Source organism: Vanellus vanellus, assembly GCF_965231255.1.
Source record: "Vanellus vanellus genome assembly, chromosome: 5".
Classification (NCBI taxonomy): Eukaryota; Metazoa; Chordata; class Aves; order Charadriiformes; family Charadriidae; genus Vanellus; species Vanellus vanellus.
The window spans coordinates 78,228,306-78,255,359 of record NC_138910.1 but is presented as its reverse complement, the minus strand read 5'-3'; the positions used below and the strand labels follow the sequence as shown (position 1 = coordinate 78,255,359).

At 39.3% G+C, this 27,054-nt stretch overlaps 1 protein-coding gene across 1 annotated transcript in view; it reads right to left on the bottom strand.

Annotated features, from left to right (window-relative positions):
* The window catches only part of HOOK1 (hook microtubule tethering protein 1), a gene marked incomplete at its 5' end in the record, with an annotated part of 28,317 nt that extends 1,941 nt beyond the window's left edge, over nucleotides 1-26,376 (bottom strand). The window contains 20 exons of the mRNA XM_082484074.1: nucleotides 506-574; nucleotides 1,671-1,772; nucleotides 2,427-2,527; nucleotides 2,934-3,016; nucleotides 3,613-3,647; nucleotides 4,483-4,570; nucleotides 5,175-5,315; nucleotides 5,853-5,913; nucleotides 6,004-6,091; nucleotides 6,342-6,452; nucleotides 7,188-7,389; nucleotides 8,687-8,827; nucleotides 9,387-9,553; nucleotides 12,439-12,522; nucleotides 13,396-13,458; nucleotides 14,082-14,149; nucleotides 15,077-15,209; nucleotides 17,067-17,139; nucleotides 18,828-18,913; nucleotides 25,978-26,376. Of these exons, the coding sequence (XP_082340200.1) occupies nucleotides 506-574; nucleotides 1,671-1,772; nucleotides 2,427-2,527; nucleotides 2,934-3,016; nucleotides 3,613-3,647; nucleotides 4,483-4,570; nucleotides 5,175-5,315; nucleotides 5,853-5,913; nucleotides 6,004-6,091; nucleotides 6,342-6,452; nucleotides 7,188-7,389; nucleotides 8,687-8,827; nucleotides 9,387-9,553; nucleotides 12,439-12,522; nucleotides 13,396-13,458; nucleotides 14,082-14,149; nucleotides 15,077-15,209; nucleotides 17,067-17,139; nucleotides 18,828-18,913; nucleotides 25,978-26,376 (2,295 nt within the window). The remainder of the gene's footprint in view (nucleotides 1-505; nucleotides 575-1,670; nucleotides 1,773-2,426; nucleotides 2,528-2,933; nucleotides 3,017-3,612; nucleotides 3,648-4,482; nucleotides 4,571-5,174; nucleotides 5,316-5,852; nucleotides 5,914-6,003; nucleotides 6,092-6,341; nucleotides 6,453-7,187; nucleotides 7,390-8,686; nucleotides 8,828-9,386; nucleotides 9,554-12,438; nucleotides 12,523-13,395; nucleotides 13,459-14,081; nucleotides 14,150-15,076; nucleotides 15,210-17,066; nucleotides 17,140-18,827; nucleotides 18,914-25,977) is intronic.
* Between the last annotated feature and the right edge of the window lie 678 nt (nucleotides 26,377-27,054).

Genomic DNA, 27,054 nt, shown 5'->3' with positions numbered 1-27,054 from the left:
GACTACTAACATGGAAGTCACGGCATACGCCAAAATTATAACTCTCCTGTTCCAAAGCACAGAAGACAAGCAGAAAACACACAACAAAATCATTTTATAAAATAGTTGATTGTTAAAGTATTTTCCCTTTAAGCTGCTATCAAAAACTTGGGCAATACCAGTCTCAGTATTATCTCAATAGGATTGGAAATTCCAGCTAGAACTCACTCAAGTTTGCATTCTGGCTTGAAGTCAGAATTAGCAAGTGGGAGAGTGATCTCATTTTAAACTGGAACTCTCAGGTTTTGTTCCTTTCCTTAGTTCCCTGATTTTAGACATGAGGCCATGCTGATCCACAAGGTTGATTTTTCTGCCGCAAGTAGCTAAACTATTAGCTTTCTCTCCTAAGCACCAGTTTATAGTGAATCTAAAAAGAAAGAAATGGCAATGTAAGATTTAACTGTCTCATTCAGCAAAATGTGTTTTTCTGACTACTGAGATACCATCAAATGAACTTTTGACCCACCTTGTTATACCATGCAGTTACAATTAGCTTTTCCTCATAATCGCGTAACTTAGCAAGTTTGAATTCAGCCTGCAAGCAGACAATAGAGAAGACAATCCCAATTAAAACACAAAAATAATCTACATAAACTTATGCTCCAGTGAGCGAAATAACCACACGCAGCAGAAGTGTGGAAATATGCAAAATAAATAGAAGGCTTAGAAATGTAAACAAAGGTACTTCCATAGATGACTCTAAGAGAAGTTATAGACTACTTCAAGGAGAGATTAAACTTTACACAAGTTGCACTTCAACTTAGAAACATACTTTGAGGGTGTGTGGAGGGGAAATGCATGAAAGTCTAGGGTGTATCAGAAAGTCTATAAATAATTTAGTAATTCTTGTACTTGAAAAGTCAAAGACAAGAATATACCTCTAGTGGCTGAATATTCTTATCATGTTACTGAACTGCTACTATACAGTACGCTCACCTAGTACATACACATAGAAGAAATCTGAGGCCACAGCATTTATAAAGTCAAACTGTTCAGCTTACTAACTCACCTTGAGGAACTTTATATTTGCTCAGGTAACTATTCTAACCAGTCCCATCAATATCGCTCTAAAACTCAATGTAGTGTTTCCCATAGGGTTTTTTTGGTCCTTGGACTACTGTTAACAACCCTTTCGGGATTTCAGCCAAGCAGAATTTACTGAATTAACAGGTTTTGCTCTTCTATATAGTTTCAAGAACTCCAGTACTTGAAACCACCGATATAAGTGGTCTAGTAAATTAAACAAGTCACTGCTCAAATACCTAGTCCCTCATACCAACTAAGTTACGCTACTACTGAAAAAGGTCGGACTCTGCAGCTCTGTACAAGTTATTGTAACATGGCAAAACTATTACTCTTACAAAGTATTTCGCTTGTAGCTTTTCAGAGAGTTTAGAATGAATCCAAATTAGAGATTCAGTTGTACATTGAAAAACACTGTTGAAATGTAAACTGCTCTGACAGCCAGGATACAAGGTTAATTAAGCCAAACTAAAAATCTCTAAGTTTAATGGTCTGTGCAGTTTCTAACTGAATGCAGCATTGAAGGGTACTGGATCATCAGGAAACAGTAACGAGTATGTAATATCAGAGACAGCAGAACACATTATTAAATATATGCAAATTTTTACCTCTAGTGCTTCAATTTTTTTGTCTTTCTCCATTATCTGTTTTCTGAGTAACATAATTTCTGCTGATGCCGGATTTAGCTTGGGGTCTAAGGTTTTTATCACCTGTACAAGGCAAAACACAAGCATTACAAAGACAGGTTTGATACTCAACAGCTCTGCATCTCATTCACTTACAGGAGAAATACGAAAACAGACTAAGCACTAGCCAGGCAATTATGATGAAAATTAGGGTGTTTCACTGTACAACAGAAGGTATCAAAGGGTACAAAGGAATCATAGAATGGTTAGAATTGGAAAACCTTAAAGATCACCTATTTCGAACCCCCCTGCCATGAGCAGGGACACCTTCCACTAGACCAGGTTGCTCCAAGCCCCATCCAACCTGGCCTTCAACACCTCCAGGGACGGGGCACCCGCTACTTCGCTGGGCAACCTGTTCCAGTGCCTCACTACCCTCAGAGTAAAGAATTTCTTCCTAATATCTAATCTAAATCTACCCCCTTTCAGTTTAAAACCATTATTCCTCGTCTTATCACTACACTCCCCCAATAGTCCCTGCTAAAGAATCATCAATGCATCTCATGCTTTAGCCTAAACACCATTCTCTCATACACATATCTGACTGCAGTCAACCAACTTGACTAAAAATGCAACATGTAGCTACCAATTTTAATTGGGACGTGGAAGAGGGGACTCAAATCAATCTGTTTAACAATTTGAGGGAGGAATGTATACGTTCAGAAATGTGTCACTCACGTTTCTTGCTTTCTCAAGGTACATTTTATATCTTTCTTCCATTGCTTTCATATCCTCATCTTTTTTTCGCAAAGCTGCTTCCAGCTCCCCAATCTTCTGGGCTATTTACAGAAATCAAAGACATACACAATAAAAATAAGACATGGTACTTTCAAGGCTTCTGCATTCTCTTGATTTAACCACTTCCCAAATAAACTGTCTAGCTACTACACAATCTTCTCAGTTCTCATTTTTGTTTCAGTTGTAGCATAAGGTCCCACCTGATCCTGAATTCCCATTTTGCAGAGTACTGGTCAACAAAACTAAGCCCCCATGAACCTCTCCCTGCCCACCATGTCCACCCCACTTTCAGGTTTAAAGCTAAACTGTAGTAGAAAGCCTTAGGCAGACAAGTATCCTATAGTCCACTGACTATGGGAATAATTTCAGAAGAAACTTAACACAGTCTCATTAAAAAAAAAAAAAAAAAAAAACAACAAACAAACCAAGCCACTCAAAACAACTTACGGTTCTGACTAACATCAGGCTGGAGCTCTGCAAGATCAGCCTCTTTCTTCTGTAACTCATCATGAACTTCATTCAACTTTTCCCTGTGAATGAAAGGCTGGGATAAGATTTAAGCTCACAAATAATTCCATACACAGTTTTATGAGCTGAAAGCCAAAACTTGATGGTAGAAGCGTTTAAACAACTATTTTAAACTCTGGCAATTCCTTTGAGTTTAAATAGAAACATTAGTATGTATTTTTGAAGAACCACAAAAGTTGTGATTCATGAGTTGAGTCTCATTACCTGAAACTAGGAACAAAAAAGAAAATTAACAAAATAAACCCTCCAGCATCTCCTTAGCAGGAACTATGCCTGCTGAAAGGATGGAAGTATTTCAGAAAAATGAAATATGTTTGGAGTCCAGCAAGAGTGATTGTTTTAGTCTGTTGCAGAATCAGCGCAGTTAAAATGCTATCAGTGATGAAGAGACAGTGAGGTGGATACTAGTATTACAAGATTATTGTGATCAGAGTAGACAGAACTAGAACACTAATGCTTAACTCACTACATGCATGATTCTCAAATCAGTGGCTTAGGAAAACAAGATATCCCTACAAAGGCTTAGGCAGTTTCTATGCTACAACAGTCTAGTTATTTAGGATAAATAAGCTATAGTGGATGCATGTGCCTTACTTACATATGTGCTGCCAACTTCTGCTTCAGGTTGCTAGACTATGAAAGGAAAGAGTTAAAATTCAGTTATATTTCAGTATTTCATACCACGCAATGTTAAAGTGCTCTTACAAATCAGCCAAGAATACTCAGCACACCTAAACCAATCAAACCAAGCAAATCCTTAGAAGACTGAATTTTTTCAGGCATTTCTGTAACGGCATTCATATTTTTTTGCATCGCAGATACCAATTCCACCATGTTTTTTCTTTAAAGCTATCCTTCTCACTATACAACCATTTAATGATAAAAATAGAAATTTTTAAAAGTTAAGTAGAAGGTATTAGAGTTATAGAGTTCCTGAAAAAAGGCAGAGGGAAGGAATCACATAAAACATGAGCTTTACAATGGAAAGGCAGTTGGTGCAGGGGTCTCGTGGACTCTCATACTGTACACACTAAACTCATCTGCTCTGAATACAGTGGAGCCAAGTCTGTGTTACGTAAACCGAGGGAGCTGTTTTCAGGCAGGAAGGAGTTTTTAGAACACATTGAACAGCCTCAGTTGTTAAGATCTTTGTTTGTAAGGTCTTTTGAAAGATGTTTGTTCAGGTTAGGGGGTGGGGTGAGTGACTCAAAGGGGCTTCAGAGCTTGCTTACTCTTACTACTGCATGAATTAGTGCATTTCAAACTAATTAAAAAAAAAAACACAAAACCCAAACCAAAACAAAAAAGCGCGCACCAAACCATGATCCTGCCTTCTTAGTAGTTATCAGCACTAGATATGCTGCATAAGAAGAGGCACATCTAAACAAACAACTTGATGTTATGCTGAAGGATTTTAAACAAAACTGACAAATGTCTTCAAGGTCAAGAAGCCTTAACTTTCACTTACTCCTTCAGTCTTGGATCCCTGCTCCTGTAAAGTCTTTTGAAGATCTTCAATCTGCTGTTGTAACTCTCCAATACGCTCTTCATTTAGCCTTTTAGGAAGAAAAGACAGTTATTAACCATCTAGATAGAGCACAACAGACAATTAGGTTTTTCTGTTTCATGCCTGGATGATAATTTTTCTAAGGGTTTACCCAGCCGCAAAGGATTTAAGCCACAAAGAAACCAATTTCAAATGCTTTTAGTTTGACTTGAACTTCTGCTGAAACAAAACACATGGCAGCTTTATTAAACATTTTATAATGAAAGACCTAGAATAATTTTAAGTTTTGAGCAAACTTAACCACCCTAAAATCTCATATCCTAGTAAACTGCTTTCAGTATTCCTTAATTGATAGAGCAATTCAGATCATATCCCAGTGTTACAACATGATTAATCTGAAGTTCTAGAAATAGAGTTTACATCCGCTCTTGGTCTACCAAGAATCATTCAGAGCTAAGAAGAGTGTCCTATAAGCAACGCTTTCTTCAGAGTACACTACACACAGATCTACTGCATTTTATGAAACCACATTTAAGCTACTTTCCTTCTTGCTTCTTCATAATCCTTTGTTCATGATTACACCAGGGGGGAAGGGGGGGTAGTAAGGCTAGTTGACCCCTTTTTGCTATATTTTAAGATGTTTCACCCATCACCTTTTCTCAGTTTCTAGTTCGTTCACTGTCCGATGCTTTTGCTCCAGCTGTTCCTGGAGCTCTGCAATACGTTCATTTTCTGATCCTTCTTGTTGCAATAGAAGCATCTTATTTTCATGCTGCAGACGAATAAACATTTCTCTGAATCAAAAAGAGCAAAAGTCACTGTTAATTAAGAAAAAGGTGACTAAGAGCAAGAGTAATATTCCTGTTCACTCCCCCAACCTTCCAGTGAAGGAAACAAGTTCTGCTTAAGGATATAGTTGGAATTAACAATGCAATTTGTTGTTAAAAGGTAACTTACAATTTTTAAACACCACAGTAGTTAAAGAGACCTGAGCAAACTTTTAAATTAAGTCACTCCAAACCCAGACTTTCTTGTGCCTTTATGTTTCACTCTGCCATACTTTAAAAGTAATATTGGCTAGCCTTTAGCAGTTCTTTCTCAGTTGCTGTGTATTATTTATTTATTCTGTCTGCCAGTGGCAAGCTAAGAATTGTTACGCTCCTTAAAGAGGATTTTTCAAGCCAAACCTTATATATAGCAATCTGATACACTTTAGAAAGAATGCAAAGTAATTATAATAAAGGGAAATAATTATTGACAGCTACATGGGGGTCCAGACAAGTGGGATATGGAGTCACGTTGCCAAAAATATACCTATATATACACCTTACCGATATTCCACTGGCAGAATTTCAGCAGCAAGATTCTCATGACTTTTAACACGAGATGCACCTGAAATTGCATGAGAATTTTGATTTAACAAACTTAAAGAAATCACTAAATATACTGAAAAAAAAAAATAATCTGAAGATGAAGCAATACCTGTTTGACTCAGGTGATCCTGCTGCATCTGTGAATAACGGAGCTCTTCATTTGTCTCTTTTAATGCATCACACTGTATTATCAGTCTCTAAGAAGATATATTTGAGGTGGAATTAAGTCATACGGCATCACTTTAAGACCAAATAACATTAATCAAGAACAGTACTGACACACATCTTTAAGACATATTTTATGTTTTATATATGTATACATACACACACATACGAGGTGCTAACCTTCATTTTTATGGCAGCAGTAATTCTGGGAAGGTTTTCCTCAAGCAGAGCATTTGAGCAATTTATTAGGTGTTCAAATAAACTCTCATTCAAGAGACTTACCTCTTTTTCTTTGATTAAAGCTTCATGTTTTTCTTCAAGTCGCTTCATTTCAAATGCTAGCTTATCAGCTCTTTTTGATTCTTCAGACAGTTTGTTATGAAGCTCCTGGACCTTTTTATAAAAAGCTTATATTCAGCACACGAATGTTGCAAGATGCTACCTTTAAAAGTTATGTTAAAACCTTTCCTCCTGTCCAGTTCAGCCAAAACAAACAGTTAGTCCTCCAAGCTTGGGGAATGGCAGATGGGATAGGGGGGTGGTGTGTGCTTGGGGTTTTTTGTTGTTTTCTTTTTGTTTGGTTTTGGTTTTTGTTGGTGTAGGGTTTTTTGTTTGGGGGTTTTTTGGTTTGTTTGGTTTGGTTTTTTTTTTTTGGGGGGGGGGGGGGGGGTGGGTAATATTAAACTCCTGCATCATTTAATTACTACTGAAATAAGTGAAACTGAAATAAAAAAACTTCTACAGTTTAAAATAGATTTCTGTGAAAAAGGTTAAGAATATTACATACAACTGATCTCAGTAATAACTGAACAACCTCTCCCAGGCACACAATTTACCTCAGTCATAGTAAGGAAGAAAAGCCCACAAAGCATGGGCAACCAATCAGTTGAGAGGGCAACTACAGTCAAGCTGGCCAGTTCAATAAACAGGGAAAACCAGAAAGTGAACAGCAGAGTACAAACGAGTTTTCATGAATAAGAAATTCTACAGGGACAACACAGGTTAGGTCCATGGGCTGTTCATTTTTTTTTTTTTTTTTTTTTTTTCACTGAAACATAATTAAAATAAAATTATTTGGGTAAGACAACTGAGGAAAAAGTAACACCTTAAGTACAGATGCAGCCTTACCTGTCTTTTGTATGTTTCCAGTTGGGCACGTGCTGCATTGGCTTTCTTCAGTTCATCCTCCAGACTGACTGTATTGTGCATATACATCATGTTTGTTTCTTGCAGAGATTTGACTTGTCTGCGGAAGTCATTCAGATCCTGCAGCTTTTTACGATACACTTCAACAGTTGATTCCAGCTTACTTGCCTTGTCTGCAGTAGTCCTTAAAGTACAAATAGGAATTATAAGAAAGAGTATGTTTCTTCAAAAGATTAAAAAAAAAAAGAAATCAAATTATGCTTTCATGCACATTCAAGCTATTTTCAAAGGGAGACGCAATGTGCTGAACAGCAGAGTTAAATCTTGGTGCTTTATTTTTAAATGCATAATCAACGCAAACTTGCATTATGCAAAGATTGCTTATGAAAACTGAAATCACCACAGGGTTTAAGTGGGAGTAAGACTGACATTTGTACACCAGAAGTACAAGGAAGGGCCAGTATGTCAAACATCTCTAGGGAATTCTGTGGGGTGCAATGTAAATGCACCACAACATCCTGTGCTAGACAGTCATCTCAAAGTACTTGTACCTGGTAAGGAAAAACACACAGACATTCTCATTGCAGGGTTATACATAATTACAGATAATTAGAACATATTCGTACTATGAAAGTGATCATTAGTAGATATGACCAAGAATTACCAGCTGATCATTAACAAAAATCTACGTGGTAAGAAAATATTTGGATCATAAATACATAAATTAGTTTTAATATCTGTTTAGTATCTGCCATCTCGTATCACTACAAGCTGGTACCAGAAAATTATGGCAGAAGTCTATAGTTTTTCAGATGTTATTTAAGAACTATTATAAGTTAAACACCTGAAACCACTTTTCTTTCCATGATTTATTCACACTGTTTTATGAACAGCAGACCTGCTTTTGCAGTCTGATTTGCTTTGGATATTTCTTGGGTGGTCTGGTATTTATTATGGTTTATCCAAACTGGAATTTTATTCTCTTCAAGGTTATTGTGTATTTCATCTGCATTTTGTTAATCATGTTACTAATGTAAATCTAGCCTAGAATGCTGACACCAAAAGTTATGTCGAAGTTATAGCTGCATATATGCTTTTCTACATCAGAAGAGGCAGCCTCTTGTCAACACAAGTGTCCCCTTAAGAAGAAGGCACACCTCCCCCCCTAAAAATTTCTTAATTCTTGCAGAACTTCACCTTCCATACCATATGAAGAAGAATAATTTCTGTATTGAGTAATCCTGTTTCACAGAAAAGTTCCATGTTACTACTCTTATGCAAAAAATAGAAGCTATGCCTGAAAGCTTGCACTCCTCTGCTCTGTCAAAGGGCACTTTTCCAACATGTATTTTATATCTCTTCCAGATAAGACCAATATGCAGAAATAATTCCTCAGAAAAAGATCTTGTTCAATACAAAGCCTTGGATTTAGTCACTAAATCCTCCTAACGCGTGTGCGGGGAGTTCTCTCTATTACGTACCTAAGAATATCATTTTCATCTTTCAAGGCTCTAGATTCTTCTGCCAAAGAGGTTAGTTCATTGTTTCTATGTTGCAGTTCAATCAATTGTTTTTCTAGGTCTTCACAATGGACACGATAATCATCTTTTGCAGCTTCAAGCCTACCAGATCAAAAACAAGAACTCTTAAGAACTCACCGTTATTACACATTTTTCATTTAGTGCTAGAGCTATTAAAAATAAGACAAAGGAAACCTATTGATTAAAGTAGCCAGAAAAATAATACTGTAAGCATGGAACATTTTATTATCCTGCCTGTTAAATCACAATGCATACTGCAAATTTACCATATTGATATCAAGGGATCAAATGAAGAGTGACTTTTTCCCCATAGGGATCAGTAAAGTGATACAGTGGTTTTGGGGAGGTTTACGGTTTTGTTTACACACAAATCACTTCGGCACTCATTTTCTGCTTTCCATCAGCTTTTTTGAACTGTCAAATGGCTACAATATGGCAATTATAAAATAACATTTTCTACAATTAACCGTTTCTTTTACTTTTTAAAGGTAAGGACTGTCTTTAAAATAGGGTTTTTACAGTACCAGAAACCTTTTATAGAAAAATAAATTGAGATGGAAAACCCTAAAAGAGTACCAGAAATTCTCAGGATATATTTGACATGACCAGCAAGGGATTTTTGAGAGAAATCATTTTATACCTGAAGTTTTCTTCTTGCAGTTGCTCCAGCTGCAACTGTGCATGAAAATACTTTTTTGCAACCACAGTATTTGGATCATCAAGAGAGTCGTCTAATTGATCTAGCCTGTCATTCATAATCTCATTTTCTGACATCAAGCTGTTTTTTTCATCCTGGAGGGCAGCCACCTAGTTTAGATAAAACAACATCAACATTGTAAGACCTGTCCAACTGGAAAGAACTACAGCAAGACAGCAGTTCATCACCAAATTAGTTTATGAAAAAGGTTGAGCATTTAGAAATTTTAGAATGTAATTTACATAGCATACTTGAGCATACAGATGCTTTAGTGTATGACAGTTATGAAGCACTAAAGGAAAAGTCCCTCTAAAAAAAGACAAATTTTTTGGAGCTGAAACCACGGTAAAGGCAGACGATGTGACATGGAGGAACTGGTACTTTCATTAAAAAAAGATACCATGGATGCCATACGAAAAAAACTTTCAAGGATTGGTGTAAAGGTACCCTCCATCTTGCTTGTACTCAACAATAAAAAGCAGGATGGCACTGGCTAGCACACTAACACAGTACTGCCGTGCGCTCAGCAGTGAATGGTTGCGCAAGAAGCGGTTCCAGGCACCATAAGCTAATAAGCACACACGCAAAAGAAAAAACCTAGACAGCTTCATATAGAGCATGCATTTTTTGCAACAATCAAACAAGTTTGATATTGAAAGTGTTCACAGCTAAGCAAATGAGAATACAACACTTTATTGAAACAGTAAGTATATTAACAGCCATAAAAATGGGGAAGGATTAAGAGGATAGAACCTTTAAAGTTTTTCTAGTGAAAGCTGTTGTGTTAATTTTAACATCCTGTCAAACATAAGAGCATGTAGCATGTGTTAGTTAACTGGCATTTAAACAGGGACAATATGCTTTTTGGGTTATGTTTTCCTGAATCATAAAGAAAACCTACCTTTCTTATACTCTTGGAAAATATCAAGGAAGACTGAGACCTTACAAGTGAATTTATTAAGAATTAGTTTAAATGAGAAGCGTCAGTCAATATTATGGCTTCAAATAAATAAAATTAAAAAAAAACCCCAACATATCACGGTGACATTATTAGATAAAACATCAGATATAACCTAAAGTATGCAGTATTAAAAAACAGTTTGTTTGCGATCATAATTTAAAAGTCTATCAGTCAAACAGACGTAAGAAAAACAGTTATTAATCTACCACTTCATTAGATGCTAGCTTTCTGGTTCACTCCTTTTTACATACTGGATGACACTTTACTATAGACATGCACACAAACATCTGAGTCGAGAGCACACCTGAGCCTTGCTCAGCATAATACTTCCTGTTCAAGGTTCAGCCACTCCTTACACATGCACAACATTCACACTTTTAGAATCACATTAAAAAAACACCCATCTCAGACTTTAAAAAAGAACAAACAACTTTCACACAACTCAGAGAAAGCTTTTCATCTCTTCTCAGTTCCTTTCTAATAGTTTTTTTTTCCTTTCTATTATTTCAACATAACAGAAGTGGTGTCAAAGTCAACAGAAATTATGAAGAGATATTTTAAAAACACGTCCCAGTATTAAAGAGCTATGGTGTCATTAACTCATCTGATTATGCTCAGCAGTATCTTTCCCTCTAACACTTTTCATGCCTTCACCTGGCCCACACTATGTTACGAGCATCTGGCTTAGTGTATGTGATCGTTAATTAATAGAGAAATCTCAAAAGAGAAGTTCGTGAGAGAGGAGAAAGCCAGGGACTTCTCTAGTGAGACATACTAAGTCACCTAATGGAAGCAGAAAGTGTAACTAAGTTGTTGTCCCAGCACCTCTAGAAGCAAGAGCTTTTGGACAGTGAACACATTTTTTGAAGTTTAACAACTGTAATCTGCGAGTTCAGCTCTCAAATCTATCTTCTTGCCCATTTAAAAGAAATCATTTCCTCCTGCAGATCCTGCTCACAGCACTTTTAGATCTCTGATTTCACTAGGAAATCTTACTACTGCCTCAAGAAAAAATGAAATGAAATATCAATTCAATTCTAACAGCAGCTTCCTGGGCATGGCAATTAGCTATGAGCTACTTATATAATTTTTAGTCGTCATTACCTTTAAAAAAAAACGTAAAATTGGCTTCTGGTTTGTTTGTTTTGGGGTTTTTTTGTTTGTTTGTTTGGTTTTTTTTGCAGGGGCTCATATGGCTAGTATAGTACTCTAGAGATGCCCCCAAATGTTCTCTTTGTACAAAATCAAATCCAAGATGAACTGCCTTACCAGATAAATCTATATCTATTCTCCGATTATAGTGCCATAAAAGTGGAATCAGACTTAGGGCTAACATACGGAATTTTTTTGCTTTCTTTTTTCTTTAAAAAGTTGATTGAAAAGCAAGTTCCTCTTTATTGTTATGAAGTCCTCCCTCCTTTTTCTAAAAAGAGACTTGATTAACTTCTATATCAATTAAAAACAAAAGTAGGCCTATTATTAGTGTGGTTTGAAAATGTCATCAAGGATCTATTAGTTTCCATTATTTTTATTTCCCGAAATATCCTCCATATTGCAACTGCACACAAGAGAGTATTTCAGATAAATTTCAAATTTTAGTCTTTCATCAACTCCTATTGAAAACAGCATGATTTTCCCATGATTAAATCTAATGACTGATTATTACACTAACTGGATTGTTTGGACAGACTGCAAAAGACTAGAGGAAGCAGCGACTAAAAATGAAATGGGCAATTTTTAAAGCCATGAAAGCATTGTTTTGGTGGCTACCTGCTACTAGGGCTAAACACAAAGCTAGCAGACCAAAGCACCTTTGAGTTAACAGTTGGCACAGGACCTCAGCTTACACTTCAATCGGAAAATTATTTCCGGTAATTGCATTTTGGAGTACAGAATGATTGCTTTTCCCACATAAACACCTAAGAATTCTCACAGAAACTTAAATGAATGCACAATTCACTTTGCCTTTCAGAATTTCTGCATCTTAACAGCACCACCACTACATATTACAGAAATAAGCAACTTGTTTCTTACCTGTAAATCTAGCTCTTGACATCTTTGCGCCAACTCTTCTTTTTCTGCTAGTGCTTCCTGAAGATCTTCCAAAGCTTTTTTAAGCTTTAAAAAAAAAAAAAAAAGATAGTCAATCATTCTGGCCCATATCAAAAGTACTCACAGGTCTAGCTTCCAAAATGTCTCAATTGCTTATACCAATGGTTTAAGAAGGATGTCAAGTGCACACATTGACACAGAAACCTATATGTACACTGTTAGATCCAGATCTCTGTTCCTTTCACCTGTACTTTAAATAGCTACCACATGCAATATGTAAATTATTGAAACTCAGAGTGACATCCAGATTCAACACAACAACTTCGGCTAAAAGCATAACAAAACCCAACACAGGAACATCCGTGCTGTCACAATTTCAAAATCCCTGCCTGTTAAATCAAATGCCCTACATCTCAGAATAGAAATACTGGTGTTCCTTTATGGGCAGCTACTTTAAAAGACAACTGCATTTTATGTGCAACACCTCGTAGCATTGAGGTTATCAAGAATTTTCAAGACCCCTTAAAAATAAGCTGAAGTGTTTAGCCTGACATGGTTTGCGCTGGCCAGTGTTACTTCGTCCAGGAAGATGACATAGCAGTCACTGCATATTTTTTTTTTTTAAAGAAGGTATAAAATAACACATAGCTTACTTAATTAGCACTGGAAAATAGCATTACTTTATTGTATATTCTCTGCCTGTGTCAGTATGTTGCTCTGCCCTTTGTGAACCTGTATGGTTTAATCAGATCAACCCTGAGTGGAAAACAGACCAAGCGGTTTGTGCAGAGAAGACAGAAGAGTGCCATTTATTGTTCTTTAATTTTAACTTTTATGACTAGAGAGGAAGAATAGCCCTCCTCTTTATTTAAGGGATGGCAAGATACCAACTTATCGATCAGGGTTGAACTACAAGGGCAACAAATATCAGGCAGTTACCTGCTGTTCCATTTCACTTGACGCATCACTTGTGGAAGGACCCGTTATTTCCTTGCTCATGAGCTACAGAAATAGGACACAGGAAAACAAGGTTAAATTAGAGGTTAAGTACCTGTACATTCTCTGTCTACTGAGCATCAATTGTATTTTCCACCATGTCCTTGCATCCCTTCAATATATGAAAACAGATTAATAATAAAACCACTTCATGATTACTAAAGGATTTAAACAAATCTAGAATAAGATTACTTTTTTTTTTCCCACACACAAGTATAAAGGAGATGCAGCTGGGAGTTTGTAAATCAGATGCTGGAATGGTCTGTCAGAACAACGTAGTCTCACAGTTATGATCAATTTAACTTTGTGTCCAAGACTGCAACACTGGAACAGAAATTTCAGAACCGGACTCCAGTCTAATCGGCAGTTGGGAACTAGATAAGATCTTGTGTGAAACAGGAAAAATGTTAAGCATTTATTGTCTCCACAAGTTCTTTGTTTGGGCATACAAGACTAAAATCAAAACCTCTTTGTTGGGGTCTGGGACCTGCTTGGTCCTGATCCTCCCAGATAATTTAGGGAAGTACACTCTTCCCTGACCTTTGCTTGGATGAAAGAATTCACAAAGATGAACAAATGGATATTCAGGCTTCTCAAATGACAGCATTAGGCTATGAATTATTACTCACCTCTTGAATGGCAGTCATGACAACATGCTGAACAGACTCTTCCAGGGTCATGATATTCTGTATGTGTTCTGTGAAAAAGAATTTGCAGTGACCTGTGACAATGTTCATCTTAACAGCTCAGATAACATGACATACAGTTTGCAGAAAGATCCAGAATAAACTATTCTCTATAAAGCTTCTTCAAAACAGGTAGTGCTCTTTTTATACAGACCACTACTGTTAACCAACAACAGTATTATACAGTAATATGATAGGTAAGATTTTATAGTCTGTTATGCTTAAGTGAATAAATTGATACTATGCATAATAGAGCAAGGAGATTTTATGACATCCGTATTTCCAGGGTTCTTTTTCATACATACACTTACATATGTATATGCATAAGCTCTTGCAAAGAGTCAACAAGTTTGCAAATGAGTTAATAAATAAAACCTAACAAAAAAAAGTAATTGCTAGCCATCTTCATTTCCAATGCAGCCTGACGGCTTATTTCCCAAACAATCTTTGACGCAGTCATTTCAGACTACCTAGGAATCACATCTATTCTACTAACAGAACCACGCTCAGGATCTCTTAGCCATCACAGCACTGAGCATTAGATTTGGTAAGGGGGGAGAAAACTCAACTAATTCAGTCTGGAGCCCCTGCAGATAAACAAAAGTCAGTTTCTAATACAAGTTTTAAATTTAATTTGCTTGATTTACATTTGAATAGGAAGTCCTAGGTCTTGGTATGTATTTTACCAAGTATGAATAGTCCACACAGACTTCAGACTATTTTTTTAAACCTACCCTGAGCAAAGCCTGACATTTATTCACAGAGGTTTCCCAGATATTTTCTGCCTTTAAGTAAACTCAAGATTCAGAATAAGCATGCAACATATTAACAACTGAGATTTTTTGATACATAAGAAAGGAAAGTTTCTGCATCTCTTACACCTTAATGATCACCTAAGGCCACCTGCTGTTTGTTGACCAGATTAAGGTAACATGTACCTTGTTTCCTTTCACAGTTGACTGCACATCCTAAAATAAGCTGCAGAAGCCTGCCCAGCTCAGTGGGATTCGAGTTCTCAGATATCTGGTTTAAGTCCGGAATAAGCTCTTCGGAAATCTGCTGACCCAAGAACTAGAAAAAAAAAGAAAAAAAAAAAAACACCAAGAGAGAAAGTGGACTCCCACTTTTGTACAACATGGAAACTGAGTATCATGTAAGAAATCTGGACTCAGTAAGCCATCCAGAGAAAATGGTCTATTAATAAAGTTTGTCACCATAAAACTTATGGAAGGAAAAGATTTTAAACATTAAACATGGAGATACACACTAAAAATATTGGCTTCTGAGAGAGTAAACGGATAGCAGTATCAGATGAGGAGATCTGAAGAGACCTAGACAAAGCAGATGTTCTTAACTCACTTGTTAGAACACTTCTTACATGAAACCCAGCTGTCAGACACTGTACTTCTCTTAGGCCAGCAAAGACCATTCCAAACATCTGTCTCTGCCCCGCAGCGTGGATGTGTGTTTGGGAAAAGGGGTACTCAATCCCCTGCTAGCCAGTGACCTTTACCATACTTGGCACCTCAGATATTTTTCTGAATAGGCCTAAATTTAGTCTAAAGTAGACAGCATTAAAAACTATATGCAGAACACCTCGCAATTATTTAGACCAATGAAGTTATGTGCTTTAGTAGGAGTTCTATAAAATTGTTCTGGCAAAACCACAAGTTTTGAAAGTCTATTAACTTGGGGTTTAGTTAACTGACCACTTCTACAAGAAAAAGTGACAGTACTAAGTTAAAAGTTCTTGGGCTAGACCTCAAATAAGAGGGAATTAATTTATTCTACCAACATAATAAAAAAAGGAATTAAAGACACTACCAAATTCAGTTGCTCCTTAATCCTTCAGGAAATTCCTCATAAACCTAAAGAAGTTCTTCTTCTGGGCTTGCCAGAGACCCCGAGTCCCGGCAATATGGAAGGTTGGCACTCAGTGTCACAGCTAAGCCCAGGTGAGACCAGGAAGCCATAAGATGATCTGGCAAGTTTTTCTAGACCATACCCATCACGTAACTGTAATCAAGCTCCATACAAAATTCAGCAATTATATTTTTTTACAGCACCCTTTTATGGCTACCACACTCATCCTGCATGAGAGAGGACAAACTATAATCCTTACGACGTCCAGGAGGATTTGTAACTTATCTCCCAGCTTCCAAGTGAATATCATAAAACCTAGACTGGAGTTGCAGAATCTGTTCTGTTGTGTAGAAAAGGATTAACAGTTCACTAGACAACAGCAAATACAAATCCACGCACAAAAGTCAACAGGATTCTGCAGTTCAGTCCTCATGACATTCATCTGGGCAATGACTGAGACGAGGTTTCCAGTTTATACTCCAACAGTCTTTTCTAGAATACACCTGCTCAAATTAATTTTATATTCACTCAGACCTCCCACTTAACCAGATAATTATCATGTACTTTCTGCCAATAAAAGTCCTTAAAATAAATTACTTTGCCAAGAAACAAAGAGCTAGCTGAAGGAGGACAATATTCATAATGTTTAATAATTAGAACAACAAAAAAATTGCTGCTTTTTCCATACCTCATGATAGTAGTCCATAATTCCTTGTAGTACCTTCTTCAGATTACTGGACTAGTTGTTGTACATGAAAGATAAGGTTACAGGCTTTTATTAAAATTCTTAATTTTGCTGAAAACAAGTAATAATCTATAATAAAATGTTAACATAGCAGGTCTATGAGAGGACCCTATTATGACAGGGGAAGAGAAATATCACAACAGAAAATCACCATTCAACAACACTGGAAGGCACTTAAGCTATCAACAGACAGTTGAAGTTCATTTAAAATAACCTAAAAAAGTCTGAGATTAATTCTGTAGGTTTTGGACTGCTAGATACCTGAAGGACAGAAACAATATACAACCCCACAAAATTCCACTAACTTCAGTTTTGAATACCTTTATCCTCCAGTTGTCACCAACATCCTCTTTAATGCGATTTAGCCAGGATGCATCAAACCAAGCAACATCTCTGAAACAAAATTAAATTATTAAACATCAATAAGTATGCAGTTAAATAAATACAATGCCAGATTCCCAGCATTAAATCATCAGATGTTTGACTACAGCATCTAATAAGGCATAAATTCCTGGAGATTGCAAGTTATACCCGTGTCGCAGGAAATTTCCATCCTGCTGGCTGAATAAGGCACCACCTTCCAGGGCAGGAAGAATTTCTGTACATGCTTGAGCGAGCTACAGCTAGGAACACAAGGATTTGAAGGCCTTTGTCATGCTGAATTTTTATACCTGACAAAGTGTTCATAATGCTGTAAAGAAACATCCTCTTTTGAATAGTGCTGACATTATGTTTGGTACCTAGTCTCCTACATTTGGATATTCCAATATTTGCTACAATTCAAAGGCACTTATCAAGAAAAAAAAAAAATTAAACTACTGGTATTTCGGGGGGTGGTGGTGGTGGTTTTTTTTTGGTTGGTTGGTTGTTTTTTTTTTTTTGTCTTTGGTCTCCTGGGTAGAAGTCTATTCAGTTAGCCAGCATAAATAAGGATGAGTTGCTGAGGGAGTTGTTTACACACACTGGACAACCAAGCAGTGCAATCAGAGCATATCTAACAATAACTTAACTTTTACACTACACTGTTTATTCATTGGTCTCAAAACACCTAATAATAGACAATTATTATGCCCACTTGCATATCAACCAACTTGGTTTTAAAGAAGTCTGCCCAAAGCCTGTGACAGCCTAGTACCACAAACACATGGGAAGAGACCCTCAGCAAATCTTCACTAAGCAAACCGAAATCAATTTTCGCCATGCCCCAGGAAAAGGGTGAGCTCTGTATTCACACAGCACACTTAAAATCTTTTCAAGCAGATGGGAGTTTCTGGGTTTGCTTTTTTTTTCCTGGGGGTGGGGAGTGTTTGTTTTAAGTAATTTCATTGTAATCAAAATTATAGTTTGAGCAGGAGATGGTAATGCAGACTTCTCATTTATTATTTGAGCCAACAACAACAATAAAATTGCAGTGATGACTTGTAGCATGACACTCTTTCAATACAAGATTCATATTACGACCCTCTGAAGTAACTGCAAATTTCAGAATTAGTGTGTCACTCGACCCAGCACCATTTGTCATCGCACCAATAAAATCGGAATGGTTTTGCTTTTGATTAGCCCACTATTATTTTTTAATAATAAAATGGCCACTGAAGTTGCACAATTCTTTTTTCCACATGATGGGCAAGTTATGATTTAAATCCGAGAACTTAAATCTAAATCAATTGAGCAATCCCAATAAAGCACAAAGACATGCTTTTGGAACTTTTAGTTTATCATTCCAAAGAGGAACATATTGCCTGAAGCATGGATATCCATGGAAATAGCATTGATGGGAAAAGTGAAAGAGATCGTATCATTCTTGCCCAATTATCCTTAAGTATGAATTTAATACTGCAGTATTAGAATATCTCATCACCTTCTCCATTCTATCATGTTATTGTTTAACTACTGTTTATCATCCCCCAAACAACAATATGAAGGTACATTTTATCCTCTGCTACAAACTGTCTACCTTAAGTTTCTGTCTATTTTAACTATACAAAAACCCTTTGGGTGGGAGAAAGCAACTATGCATGTCAAACACAAAAACCTCAAGAAATTAAATACCTCTTATTTGAGCCTAGGTATCAACTTACATTTGGTGAAGTACCTGCGCCATGGCAACCCCATTAGTCAAGTCCTGAACATCTCTGCAAGGTGCTGCAGTATTGAACGTCTGCAACTAAAAGAGGGAAAAACATTGTTTCTCACTCAGTAGACAGGTACAAGAAATTAGTTACCATTTTCCTTTTCTTTTTTAAGGCACAAGCATTTAAAAAGATGTCTTTCTACTTGAGGCAGCTGAAATCGTTTTTGAATTATTTAGTTTTTAAGCCAACCCAATTATCTCAATACTTGTGACTGTTGATTATGACTAGTAGCTTAGAAAGTTAGTATTACCATGCTTTGCTTTATCATACCAAAAGGAAAAAGGAGGTCTATAGGGAGTGGAAAGAGGGGCGGGTAGCGTAGGAGGCACACAGAGGAGTAGTTCGAGCAGCCAGGGATCGGGCTAGACAAGCTAAAGCCCAGACAGAACTAAATCTGGCCAGGGACATCAAGACAAACAAAAAATCCTTCTTTAAGTATGTCAGCGACAAAAGAAACACTAGGGAAACTGTGGGCCCTCTCCGGAAGGAAATGTAAGAACTGGTTAGGCAGGACAGAGACAGAGCTGAGGTACTCAATGACTTTTTTGCCTCAGTCTTCACTGGCAAGGACAAAAGATGCAGCCACACTACCCTTGACGCAGAATGCAAAGACGAGGATTGGGAAAATGGAGAACTGCCCACTGTAGATGAAGATCAAGTGCGAGACCACCTAAGGAATCTGAAGGTGTGCAAGTCCATGGGACCTGATGAGATACATCCGCGGGTCCTGAGGGAGCTAGCAGATGAGGTCGCTAAGCCACTAGCCATCATATTTGAGAAGTCGTGGCAGTCTGGAGAGGTTCCTGCTGACTGGAAAAGGGGAAACATAACCCCTATTTTCAAAAAGGGAAACAAGGAAGACCCAGGGAACTACAGGCCAGTCAGTCTCACCTCTGTGCCTGGCAAGATCATCACGCAGATCCTCCTGGAAACTCTGCTGAGGCACGTAGAAAACAAGGAGGTGACTGGTGACAGCCAGCATGGCTTCACCAAGGGCAAGTCATGCCTGACAAATTTGGCGGCCTTCTACAAAGGGGTTACAGTGGCAGTGGACAAGGGAAGACCAACTGATGTCATCTACTCAAATTTGTGCAGTGTTTGACACTGTCCCAGACAATATCCTCGTCTCCAAGTTGAGGAGACGTGGATTCAACAAATGGACCACTCGGTGGATAAAGAACTGGCTGGACAGTCGCACTCAAAGAGTTGCGGTCAACGGCTCGATGTCCAAGTGGAGACCAGTGACAAGTGGCATTCCTCAGAGGTCGGTACTGGAGCCTGTACTGTTCAACATCTTGGTCGGCTACATGGACAGTGGGGTCGAGTGCACCCCCAGCAAGTTTGCCGATGATACCAAGCTGTTTGGCAAGGTAGACAAGCTGGAGGGGAGGGATGCCATCCAGAGGGACCTGGACAGGCTGGAGAGGTGGGCCCAAGCCAACCTCATGCAGTTCAACAAGGCCAAGTGCAAGGTCCTACATCTGGGTTGGGGCAATCCCAAGCACAAATACAGGCTCGGCGGGGAATGGCTGGAGAGCAGCCCTGAGGAGAAAGACCTGGGGGTGCCGATTGATGAGAAGCTCAACATGAGCCAGCAGTGTGCGATCGCAGCCCAGAAGGCCAACCGTATCCTGGGCTGCATCAAAAGAAGTATGGCCAGCAGGTCAAAGGAGGGGGTTCTGCCCCTCTACTCCACTCTGGTGAGACCCCACCAGGAGTACTGCATCCAGCTCTGGAGTCCCCAACAGAAGAAGCAGATGGACCTGCTGGAGCGTGTACAGAGGAAAGCCACAAGGATGATCCGAGGGCTGGAGCACCTCTCCTATGAGGAGAGTCTGAGAGAGTTGGGGCTGTTCAGCCTGGAGAAGAGAAGGCTCCGGGGAGATCTTACTGCAGCCTTCCAGTACCTAAAGGGGGCCTACAGGAGAGCTGGGGAGGGACTTTTTACTGTGGCATGTAGCGATAGGACGAGGGGGAATGGCTTTGAACTGGAAGAGGGCAGGTTCAGATTAAATATTAGGAAGAAGCTTTTCCCTGTGAGGGTGCTGAGGCACTGGAACAGGTTGCCCAGAGAGGTTGTTGAGGCCCCATCCCTGGAGGGGTTCAAGGCCAGGCTGGATGTGGCCTTGGGCAACCTGGTCTAGTGGGAGGTGTCCCTGCCTATGACAGGGGGGTTTGGAGCTCAATGATCTTCAAGGTCTTTTCCAACCTAAACCATTCTATGATTCTATGCTAGTCCTTCTACTGTAAATCAGATTACACAATACTAACTTGGGAAAATAAAGTCATATTTATCCATCCCTCAAATTATGTTGGAGTGCTTAGTTCTGGACACATAAGTATCTAAACAAATCACAGTATCGGAAGAGGGGGTGAAAGTTGAGGGGAAAAAAAAAAAATCTAATCTTTTACTGTAAGCATTTAGTAACAGAAGTCATGACATCATCAGAGACCCCTAAAATTATGAGGGCTAAGAATCAGAGGTAGAAAATTATGCAAAAACAGTGGAAAAAACAGATGTCAGAGTTACTGCACACATTAGGGATATGAAGACAACTGAAAGAGACTGAACCATTTCAAGTCCTGTGAGCTGGCAACATATTTCCTTGCAATTCAGGAATTCCAAAGTTACTCTAAAGATGTTCCTATTTAAATACGCAACTTCAAAACACTGCTATAAACCAAAGAAACTTTACTATAACCTGAAGTTATACATCTTTTCCTGGTAAACATATTTCATTCATATATTCTTCCTGGTATTTATATTTAATATACATACATATTTCCTGTTATTTTCGAAGCATCACAGTACCTAGTGTTTAAACACAGGCTGGATGCAGTTTTACCCCATCTACTTATTTCTTTCTAAAGATTAAGCAACAAAGCCTCAGTTTTCACTCTTGTCTTCTATTACAAAACCAGATTATAGATGGTACTATTTTATAATAAATTGCCTGATCTATTCTGTGTGAATTGTTAAATGCAATCTTTGTATCCCAACTGGTGCATCCAGGCACAAGTACAATGAAAGTCCCTTTGTAGCAGGGGTACACAAACAAGATGCAACTCCCATTCTAAAGAATAAAATTTGATAGCTCAAGTGTTTTGCAGCTAGCTTCTCCAAAAGCAACTCAAATGACATGAATACCTTCAACATGTCTGCATCCTTACAGAGCACTGCAATAAACACTTACCCAGCAGACAGCTCTATACACAATAACCAAGAACCCCATCATCAACCTGATGTATAATAGCAGTTTATTATACATCCATAGGCAGCTATTGTGCTCAATGTTAAAAATGTTTCTCCGTTTTGGATATTGTGTATTTTTTTTAAAAAAAACTATCCCCAAGCTTATATGTAACATTTTGACAGAATTATCTATTACAATTGCAATATTTTATTCCCAAAAATACAATCAGCTCAGAGCTAACTATTCTCGGTGAGCGCATCGTTTCCACATGTGTCAGTTCATCACATGGTTACTCAGGAAAATAAAAGCTCATCAGCAATTCTGTTAAGCTTAGCCTTCTTTACGACAATAAATAAAACAGAAAGGGGAAAGTTTGCTGTTAACACTATTAAAAGATGTATATGTGGAATAGAATGGAAGCAAGAACAGATCCTTATAATCTCTGTGTACTGCAAAAATTGCCTTCTTAAACTCACAATGTTTACAATGTCCTGAATTACCTGTCCATCTGTGAGAGGGCCTTCCCAAACATGCTGTGAAATGTAAGCTTCTTCAGAGGTCACTGCTGAGTGACCTTTTCAAGTGTGTTTGGCAAATGGAGCTACTTAGACCAGAGTGGTGGAAAAGCACAGTTCCCAGCTGTGAGAATCTGAGGCAGTTGTCATCCATTCTATGGATCATAGAGTGATCATATACTCTGAACATTTGTTTGCTTGCTTCAGAAAGAGTGTAATCAAGCCAAGAAGAGAAAAATATGCAGAGCAAGCTTTTTTTTTTTTAAATTTATTTTTCAATTAAAAAAGTATTTCTTAAATCGTGTGTTACAGCAAGTGAGAAGTCAGTAATCCCTGGTAGGTTACATAAAAGATTAAGCAGAACACCACACACTGAAGCAGCTGTGATTGACAGCACTGGTTTCTAATACTACAGCAGCCTTAATGCCAACGCAAGAACAGGCACGCAAGCTTATGAGTCAAGACTGAGCACGCCAGAATCGTGTTTTATGGCACAGTATTGTGAACCATAGAAATTGCTACATACAGGTACCACCATTTCACCCAAGCCTCTTAAAACAGGTGAACAAAGCCGTAGAAAACCTTGTGACATGCAACGCTGCTTTATGTATGCCAGTATCTCCCAGAATAGAAACACCTAATTAAAATTAAGCAAAAAGCAGGACTGAGAGTCTTAGTTTCTCCATATATTTAAAAGTTACATAAACACCTAGGAATAATATGAGAGTAGTATTAATTATGGGTTCTCCAAACTCCATGCCAGCCCAATCATCTCCTCACAACCAATTTTTACTGTACGTACAAAAACAATAAAGATAATGGGCAGGAGGACAAGATTGGTAGAAGCAGCCATAGACTTCAGGGACTATGTAGTACTCGTTTTTTCAAATTTGATTAGTTTTACTAAATATAGGTTCAAGGACATGCTGCTATTCATGCTGAAGAACGTTTCATGAATCTAGCTTAAATGCACCCTGCCACTCGCTGCTCTAAGAAGAGCACGTATTTTTCTCCCAGACCTACAGCTACTACGCTCACAATACACATTTGAAAATTTAATTCTACATCACGTTAACACTTAATGCCTTTTCTCTGGATCTGCTGAAGGCTCTACCAGCAAACAGCTGTAGATTAAACAAGGCTGTTCGCATTACCCAGCAGAAATCAATCTAAGTCTTGGGAAGGTACGCCCTCATTTTTATTCAGACAATGTAGAGCTGAGGTTCTATATTTTATACCCAGATTACACATACTAGGGACAGAAGTTTTATAGAGTTAGTCAAAGATATTTTAAAGTAACAATAAACATTCCCATTCTTAATCCCAGAATATTAATAGAATAACTCAGCCATTGACAAAGTTAACACAACCAGTGCTCCCAGCACCAAACAGGGGTACATCTATTGTGGAAAAAGCTTTCTGTTTAAGATGTTACCATGCATGTAGTCTCTAGTTTGGAGACAAAGACTGAGGCAGCCTCAGAGTGGTACAGCACTAAAGACACTCAAGAAACTTTTGCTCTATTACAGTAAAGAAAACACCTATCGTAATGGCACCTAAACATTGAAGATCATACTGCATCACTAGGCCTACTGCTGCTACCATTATCACTCCACTCCTACCCAGAGATGGAAAATATTAAGGTTCACTTCACATATACAAACCAAAGTTTGTCATTCCAACTTAGAAAATTGTTTCTGCAACAAACTTGTAAATTCAATCTCAACAGATACTACTTAAGTCAATTTTTCTTGGAAACTCTTACACATTTCCCCTATAATTTAATCTAACTCCATTATGTTTCTCCTGTACCATCCTCAAAACTTGAAGTTCAATGACACCTGGGTTGCAGAACCAACAGATAACATTTTTTATTCTTCTCTGGATAATGCATGTTTTCTAATACAGAGTTTGCCAAAAAAAAAAAAAAAACAACACAACAAACCAACCAACCAAAGAAATCCCCCCAAAACATGCAAACAAGATCTGGCAGCAGAACACAGAAAATCACAAGCATCTCTTCACTATATTAATGAGTAAAAAATCTGAGAAACCTTTAGAACGACAGAGGGCTAAACAACCCTCTTCTCTTCAGATATAGAGCACTTCTTTCCCCCCTTCCCAAATATGCTCATCTTCCAAAGATAATTTTTTTATCTACTATTCAGTCTGAAGTTCAAGTTGAAAGGATGTTTGAAACATCTTAGCGTTAACAAATGGTTTCTACCAAGTTGTAAACAAGGTCCAAGAAATAGGGTGTTAGATCTAAAGCATGCATCTGGCAATGCACCTGCTGAGCATTGTGTACAAATCCTGAACACACAGAGTTGAATGTTCATTTATATCAGTGATACTACACAAAGCTCTTCCAATTTAAGGCTAGTTAAAGTTCCATTACCATTCCCTTTACGACTCACAGTGTAATTAGAGCTATGCACTGTGGCGATACTAAAAATGAGAATTAGGCTTAAAATACTTTAAGCAGGAATTGTAAGAATTATTAAGGAGTTCAGCACTGCTGACAGAATTATGAGACAGAGTTCAGAAATGCATTTATTTATTCTGCAACTGAATCATGATGGAAGTTATTCTTATCTGACTACCAAGAGGAAAAAAAAAAGTTAAATAGACAAAAAATGAGAAAGAAAAGGCTGCATTGGTTAAACAACGAAAGATATCCAACTCCAGAGAGGTAAGCATAAGACAACTGAAGTTCTAAAGATCAGCAAAACATTGAAAGCATATAAGGTCACTGAAAGAAAAATGGAGGAAGGAAAAGAAAGGAGGAAATTAGTTTTCAGTGATTTATTACAGGCTTATTAAAACTTCTGTACTGTCACATACAAAGAAAGAGGAACACCTACTCGGGTGGCTTTTCCTATCACGTTTGCCAGTTTCATTCCTGGATCTCCACAATGCTTCTAAAACACTGCCTTCCCTCCCTGATTTACACTTCACATAGGCAAAAAGCACCTGCTATTTCGAGAGAAACCCTTCAAGCCAGGTCATTGTGGCCTTCTCCGCCAAGCTTTCATACAAAAGTTCTATTTAGTAGAGCTCACTCGCACCAAAAAATATTGCATCTGCCAGAGCAGAAGTCCAGACAGGGAAGCAGAAGAAACTGGGAAAGAACAAGGGTAAAAAGAAAGCAAACTTGACTGATGAACTAAACAAATACACGCTTCTTGCACAGGCACCACCACACATTTAGGCGTGTTGCGACTGACTAATTAACGCTTTAACCAACTGAAAGCTGGTATGAAACATTCTGAGGTTTCTGCTCCTGTCAACTCCATTCAAATTAATTGCACATATTTATTGCTATTGCTAATTACTGAGCAGCTTCCACACGGAAGCCACTGCTGGAGAACCACTACTTGGGCCTACAGGATATTCCAAAGACCACATCGGCACCTTATGGGTGTTCGCAAGAACGTTCTTTGCTGTTTGCAAGAACACCTGTTCCTCACGCAGGCCCCGTGACCGCAGCCATGCCCGGGCCCCGACAGCCTCCACCTTCCCCTCACTCGCCGCCCGGGCCGCTCTCCCGCCTGACAGGAGCCCCGGCCGGCGGGCTGCTCGCCCGCCCGCCCGCCCCGGTGGGCCCCCCATCCCCGGCAGAGCCCCCCTCCGCCGGGGAATGCCGCCGGACGTCCCCCCCGCCGCCCCCTCCTCAGGAGGCCGCTCGGGGGCAGCGAGGCCGGGCCGCGGGGGGCTTCCCCCCGGCCCACTCACCCAGAGAATGAGGCTGTCACACAGCAGGAGGTCCGCCGGTTTCGCCTCCATGGCGGCAGCCTCTTCCCCCCGCCGGCCGCCCCCGCTCCGGGAGGCTGCGTAAGCGCCCGATGCGCCGAGCGCGCTTACGCCGGGAACAACGTGAGGCTGACGCGACCTGACGTTACGTGACCGGGCAGCCCACCCCCACCCGCGCCCTTCCGAGCGGCGCCCACCTCCGCGCGGGGCGGGGGCGGAGGTGCTGTCAGGGCGTATACGTCAGCGCCCGCCCATGCCTTCAAACGCCGAGAATGGCAGCGGGTGTGGCCAATCACGGGGAGGAGGTGGAGCTGTTCGCACCAATCACGGAGGGGGGCACTCGTTGGGGAGGGGGTCACGCCTGTCAGTGGCGGCTCCCCTCAGCGGCCGCTCCCCTCAGCTCCCGGAACTGGGGGTGTGGGCCAAGCGGGGACCTGTCACCTACCCCCGGGATGAAGCGTGGGCCGGGGAGTCACCGGGTACAGCCCCTACCCTCCCTCGGCGGCCGCGAACCCGGCACAGGCGGCACAGCTCCGTCCCAACATGGCGGCCGCCTCCTCCTGCCTCATGGCTGTGGCAGCCGCCGCCGCAGGCCGGGGACAGACGGGCCGTGGAGGTGACCGGGTGAAGGGCTGCTGGCACGGTTCAGACTTGCCTGTGCCTAAGATGTAGCTAGGTCAGCGTACCTGTCCCAGCCACAAATGTTGCTTT